The following is a 6,705-nucleotide window of genomic DNA, read 5'->3' as shown; positions in this document are numbered from 1 at the left end:
CAAATCAAATTTTGTTTTATTATAAAAATTACCGTTTAATTAACGTGGGATAAACTTAGGAGCGTAACTCAAAACAAGGTGGTCCCACAGTCTTCAGCCAATAGACTACCGACACGTCACAAAGTTTCTGGTCAAAACCCTACTACGAAACTCTATATAATCCCTCTGTCCACCATGTAAAGGCTCACTTCTGACTGTCGCTCGGCTGTGTTACAGAATCAAAGCTTTCCCAATTCAAGACCCTCACTTTCTCTCCTCCGATGGCTCCGAAGAAACTTGCAGAAGACCCGCCGGCCGCCGTGGTGGAGGACTCCGACGATGAAACCGTCGACGAAGAGGAAGAGGAAGAAGACGACCCCGTTGAAGTCAGCAAAGCAAAATCTGTGGATCTCAATGACGATGATTTAGAAGAGGAAGAGGAGGAAGAGGAGGAAGAGGAGGAGGAGGAAGAAAAGCCCTCTGCGGCGGTCACGAAGTCAAATCCCCAATCGGGTTCTGCCTCCGAAGACGATTCCGGATCCGGTTCGGAGACCGAGTCTGATAACCACTCGCCGTCAGCTTCCGACTTCACCGTCAAGCCGATCGTCTCCAAGCCCGCGAACAACGCCGTTATGCCCAGCAAGAAGACTGCTTCGGCGAAGCCTGCGGCCGCGCCCAGTTCCGGGTCGAAGCGACCGGCGGAGACCGAGGCCAACCCGAAAAACTCCAAGAAGAAGAAGGTCGGCGGCGACGATGAGGATGCTAAAAAGGGGCAGCGTTTTTGGAGCGAGGACGATGAGATAACGATCCTGAAGGGCATTATAGAGTTCGAAAGCAAGAAAGGTGTGGCGGCGAGTTCGAATGTGGTCCCATTCCTTGAGTTCATCAAGAATGATTTGCAGGTCGATTTGAGCATCGACCAATTGGTTGAGAAGTTGACTGATAAGATCAGGAGATTGAAGAAGAAGTACCAGGCTGGAGAGGATGGCGAGGACCCGGTGTTTTCGAAGCCCCATGAGCTTAAGTGCTTTGAGCTGTGCAAAAAGATTTGGGGTTCTGAGGCTAATGGACTCGATAGCAATGTGAAGGGCGGTAAGAGGAAGCCGCCGAGGAAGAATAATAAGGTTAACACTGATACGGTTCTGGCCTTGCCGGTTTCAGACGTGTCTGTGAAGAAAGAGGTGCAGAATAATGTGACTAATAGAGGAGTTAAGGCTGACCTGGATGACTTTTGGTATAAATATCCATGTCTGGGTGGTTCTTTGAGGACGGGCAATTGTGCACCGAGGTCGGATTTAACTAGACTTTTGATTGAGAAGATGCCTTCTTTGGTTGGGAGTTCCAAGGCTAAAGAGTTGGAGGAGAGGTGGAGGGCATTGCAGCTCATTGAAATGGATTTGTCTGTCAAGAAGCTTGAGTTGATGCAGGAACAGACTAAACTTGTATTGGATTCGATGAAGTCTCTGAAGGATTAGAGGTTATCTTGAAGGTAGTTCATGGTTTTTCATGGATTTTATGTTAATATTTTGAGTCGAAAACTTAGTGGTATAGGTTTTCTTGTGATAGAACCTGTTTTGTTTGATCCATGGAGGTTCTCAAATTTTGGTAAAGACCAATGTTTTGCTCTATACATGATGCGTCACGTGGAGATCATTTTCGTACAATTCAAGTAGTTTTCTTCATGGCATTGTGGCTCTATTTGTTTTGCAGTTTACCTTCATTGGAATTGAATTCCTTTTGATTTGTTGTACTGGATGATGTCGGGTTATTATATTAAATGGTTGCTGAGAATTACATCAATAGAAATAGTTGTCCACCATTCATGATTTTGGTCATTCCGTTAAAAACGATTTTAGGCAATTTTCAAAGTTTTGTAACTTAATCGTTTATTAATCAAATTCGACCCATAATATATCAAAATGAAAATAAGAAAGTGTAGAATAAGATTATACCTATTTGGAAGGTTGCCAGAGATGGCCGGAAAATAGTTTGAAACGTGATTGGTTCGCGGGAAAATTGAAAAACTAGCTGGAAACTGAGTAAACTTTAAACCTTCATAACTTCTTCAACACTCAACCAAATCGAGTGATTCAAAAACAAAAATAATACTTCTTGATGACACGAAGAGAATGATACATTTTTCGAAGGCTAACCTGCCGTGATTTGGTCGGATAATGGCTCGAAAGTGGCTAACCATTTTCGAGTTAGCCACTTTCAAGCAGTCTTCCGGCCAAACCACCACGAGTTAGCAGTAAAGAAAGATACCATTCTCTTCGTCTTGTCGAGTAGTATGATTTTCGTTTTTGAATTACTCGATTTCGTTAAGTATTGAAGAAGTTATGAACGTTTAAAGTTTATCTAGTTTCCGGCGAGTTTTCCAGTTTTAACGCGGACCAGTCACCTTTTAGGCTATTTTCCAGCCATCTCCGGCAATCATTGGGCTTCCAAATAGGTACAATCTTGTTCTACACTTTCTTATCTTCATTTTGATATATTATGAGTCAAATTTGGTTAAGAATCGATTAAATTACGAAGCTTTGAAAATTGGCAAAGAGTTTTTAACGGAATGACCAAAATCATAGATGGTGGACAATCTCAGGGACCATTTCTATTGATCATGCAAATTTCAGGGACCATTTTGTATAATAACCCAATATAATATTACAAATTGCTCGGTATTTGATAAGACTGGCAAGTCCGGCCTAGGATGATTGTTGTTTAGTTCGTTGGCTTTGCCTTCATGTAACTGGAAAAGAAAATTGCATAGTATGAATTTGTTTTATTGGTGGTGGGGATGTTGGTAGGACTGTATATCTGTGGTCTGAAGAATCAGGTAGGCAATTTATCAAGTTGATATGAACTCAGGGGAAGATTGGTCCCTGTAAAAAGGGAATGCTGTCGAATATTTCACATATGCACTCTAGTCCCAATCTTAGATATAGAATCATAAGTCGTACCATAACATTCAATCATGTTCCACAATTGTTGTCCTGGAGGCCCCATCCTTCCATGTTGGGTGACTTCGGCAATCCTTCTGTTCTGTCTGCAGATATCAACCCTCCCTAAGGTTACTTCACCATGGAGTTGTACCGTGTACCCTGCGTATGGATGCTATGGTACCAAATGATATAAACTTGTCCCTGTAAAATTAGCTTGCTAGGGAGTTGTGTCCAAGAGTTTATACAATTTTGATGCATTTCAAAATCCTGCTCCTAATTAATACACATTCTTGCTGGTAATTAGAGTCCATCTTGAAGAGTTTCCTTGTTGTCTGAAGAATAACATTAACCAATCAGTAAGCTTCTTTATGGATACCAGAGACCCATCTATCCGAATTTTTCACTTGCTGTATGTTCTCAAGGGAGATTAATGATTTACGTGTAGAACTATCATACTGTAGGGGTCTTTTACTTTGATTGTGTGTCAAATGGTGAAAGGTGGCTACAAATCCCTTCTGCATCTGCATTGATATGAAACTTTTGACTGCATCCACTGTTGCCTGGATCCAAAGTGATGCACTTTCTAAGTGGCAGTGTTTGCCCCGCTGATCTATTTGAAGGATGTTTGAATTTGGACCTAGGTAATCTTTTGGTGCAGGTTTTGCTAACGTAGATTCAAACTCCATTGACACGAAAAATGCTGTTCTAGTCTCTTTAGTGTTCTCTTCACCTGTGCTGCTCCATCTACGTGGATCTGCAACACTATGAGCTCGAGCATTATGTTCCGAGGCGAGCTCCTCCCATACGCAGAGGCGAGTTAGCCTTCTGTGTGTTCCTTTCTGCCTGTTCTTCTACATCCACTCTGCCTTAGCTCTGGTTCTGCGTTCTGACCACTCCTGCAGAAACAAATTTTAGTTCTTTTCTGCATACATCCAGAAAGTGAATAAACAAATCGAGTTGAATGGCTCTTTGATGATGCACTTTGCATATGGTGAAAGATGAATGAACGACTGAAACCCTAGAATTTTGTTTTTGAAATTTGTTGGTTGCACTCTGACTCCATGGATCCAAAGGCAAATGGGATTTCTTATGTACAAAAGGACGTGAAGTTTAAAAGATCAGAAACTTCGTTGTTTTTTCCATCGTTTATAATTTTACACTCTCATTACCAAAACATAATTTGGATTCTATCATGTGAGGTTTACTGTAACTCGAGAACTTGGAGCGTGCTTAATTTGACTCACAAATTACTCCTTTGAATCTTAGATCTCCGATCGATTGCAACATTGTAAGTGAACAAGCAGTATGACTAATGTGAGTGCTCAGGCGAACATGCATCGATGTGAGTGAATCGTCAGTCGTCATAATTACATACGATTATGCACTCATATTTTGCAGCTATCATGAAACAATATACTGATTGAACACTGAAAATTGATTGTATATTACCATATCAACATTTCTCTCGTTTTAGAATAATATTAGAGAAATTATCCATTTAAATTATATTTTTTTAATCTGTATAACGTGATTGTTGATGATTTATAAATGTAATCTAAAAAGCCATTCTACACAACATTACTCCTCGTTTTATCATATTTCCCATTTATAATTTAAATTACATATTAATAAAATCCCGATTGTCAATCAAAATTTCATATAGTACCATTTTAATATTCTAATTAAAATTAAACATAAATAAAAAATAACAATAATATAATTTCACACAAATCAAATTTTGTTTTATTATAAAAATTCCCGTTTAATTTCACACAAGTCAAATTAACAATAATATAAACTTTGAAAGGTAACTCAAAACAACGCGGTCCCACCGTCTTCGGCCAATAGATTACCGACACGTCACAAAGTTTCTGGTGAAAACCCTACTACGAAACTCTGTATAAGCCCCTTGTCCTCTATGTAAAGGCTCTCGCTTCTGACTGTCGCTCGGCTCTGTTACAGAATCAAAGCTTTCCCAATTCAAGACCCTCACTTTCTCTCCTCCGATGGCTCCGAAGAAGCTTGCAGAAGACCCGCCGCCCGCCATGGTGGAGGACTCCGACGATGAAACCATCGACGAAGAGGAAGAGGAAGAAGATGACGCCGTTGAAGTCAGCAAAGCAAAATCTGTGGATTTCAATGGTGATGATTTAGAAGAGGAGGAGGAGGAGGAGGAGGAAGAAGAAGAGGAGGAAGAAAAACCCTCTGCGGCGGTTACGAAGTCAAATCCCCAATCGGGTTCTGCCTCCGAAGACGATTCCGGATCCGGGTCGGAGACCGAGTCCGATAACCACTCGCCGTCAGCTTCCGACTTCACCGTCAAGCCGATCGTCTCCAAGCCCGCGAGCAACGTCGTTATGCCCAGCAAGAAGACTGCTTCGGCGAAGCCTGCGGCCGCGCCCAGTTCCGGGTCGAAGCGACCGGCGGAGACCGAGCCCAAGCCGAAAAACTCCAAGAAGAAGAAGGTCGGCGGCGACGATGAGGATGCTAAAAAGGGGCAGCGTTTTTGGAGCGAGGACGATGAGATAACGATCCTGAAGGGCATTATAGAGTTCGAAAGCAAGAAAGGTGTGGCAGCGAGTTCGAATGTGGCCCCATTCCTTGAGTTCATCAAGAATGATTTGCAGGTCGATTTGAGCATCGACCAATTGGTTGAGAAGTTGACTGATAAGATCAGGAGATTGAAGAAGAAGTACCAGGCTGGAGAGGATGGCGAGGACCCGGTGTTTTCGAAGCCCCATGAGCTTAAGTGCTTTGAGCTGTGCAAAAAGATTTGGGGTTCTGAGGCTAATGGACTTGATAGCAATGTAAAGGGCGGTAAGAGGAAGCCGCTGAGGAAGAATAATAAGGTTAACAATGATACGGTTCTGGCCTTGCCGGTTTCAGACGTGTCTGTGAAGAAAGAGGTGCAGAATAATGTGACTAATAGAGGAGTTAAGGCTGACCCGGATGACTTTTGGTCTAAGTATCCATGTCTGAGTGGTTCTTTGAGGACGGGCAATTGTGCACTGAGGTCGGATTTAACTAGACTTTTGATTGAGAAGATGCCTTCTTTGGTTGGGAGTTCCAAGGCTAAAGAGTTGGAGGAGAGGTGGAGGGCATTGCAGCTCATTGAAATGGATTTGTCTGTCAAGAAGCTTGAGTTGATGCAGGAACAGACTAAACTTGTATTGGATTCGATGAAGTCTCTGAAGGATTAGAGGTTATCTTGAAGGTAGTTCATGGTTTTTCATGGATTTTATGTTAATATTTTGAGTCGAAAACTTAGTGGTATAGGTTCTCTTATGATAGAACCTGTTTTGTTTGATGCATGGAGGTTCTCAAATTTTGCTCTATACATGATGTGTCACATGGAGATCATTTTCGTATAATTCAAGTAGTTTTCTGTATGGCATTGTGCCTCTATATTTTGCAGTTTACCTTCATTGGAATTGAATTCCTTTTGATTTGTTGTACTGGAAGAGACGTCTGATGAATAGTGTGGTTGATTGGGAAATATAATATTACAAATTGCACGGTAACTGATAAGACTGTTAAGTCCGGTCTAGGATGATTGTTGTTTAGTTCGTTGGCTTTGCCTTCATGTAACCGGAAAAGAAAATTGCACGGTATCAATTTGTTTTATTGGTGGTGGGGGATGTTGGTAGGACTCTATGTATCTGTAGTCTGAAGAATCAGGTAGGCAATTTATCAAGTTGATATGAACTCAGGGGAACAGTTGTCCCTGTAAAAAGGGAATGCTGTCGAGTATTTCACATACGCACTCTAGTCCCAATCTTAGATATCG

General features: G+C 41.8%; 2 protein-coding genes across 2 annotated transcripts; both read left to right on the top strand.

The window, feature by feature from the left end:
* Positions 1-201: 201 nt before the first annotated feature.
* LOC137740081 (STOREKEEPER protein-like) lies at positions 202-1,729 on the top strand. Its single transcript, XM_068479881.1, has one exon. It carries the CDS (start codon positions 261-263, stop codon positions 1,452-1,454), a length of 1,194 nt encoding a protein of 397 aa, XP_068335982.1. The 5' UTR covers positions 202-260; the 3' UTR covers positions 1,455-1,729.
* A 3,134-nt stretch (positions 1,730-4,863) lies between these two features.
* On the top strand, positions 4,864-6,373 carry LOC137739649 (STOREKEEPER protein-like). The gene has a single exon (XM_068479295.1). The coding sequence runs from the start codon at positions 4,925-4,927 to the stop codon at positions 6,116-6,118; it is 1,194 nt and encodes a 397-aa protein (XP_068335396.1). The 5' UTR covers positions 4,864-4,924; the 3' UTR covers positions 6,119-6,373.
* The last annotated feature ends 332 nt before the right edge of the window (positions 6,374-6,705 follow it).

The sequence above is a fragment of the Pyrus communis genome, chromosome 7 (assembly GCF_963583255.1).
Source record: "Pyrus communis chromosome 7, drPyrComm1.1, whole genome shotgun sequence".
In the NCBI taxonomy this organism is placed as follows: Eukaryota; Viridiplantae; Streptophyta; class Magnoliopsida; order Rosales; family Rosaceae; genus Pyrus; species Pyrus communis.
This window is presented reverse-complemented; position numbering and strand designations above follow the sequence as displayed.

Excerpts from the sequence above, each read along its gene's own strand:
- LOC137740081 (XM_068479881.1), top strand. The coding sequence starts at position 261 with ATGGCTCCGAAGAAACTTGCAGAAGACCCGCCGGCCGCCGTGGTGGAG.
- LOC137739649 (XM_068479295.1), top strand. The coding sequence starts at position 4,925 with ATGGCTCCGAAGAAGCTTGCAGAAGACCCGCCGCCCGCCATGGTGGAG.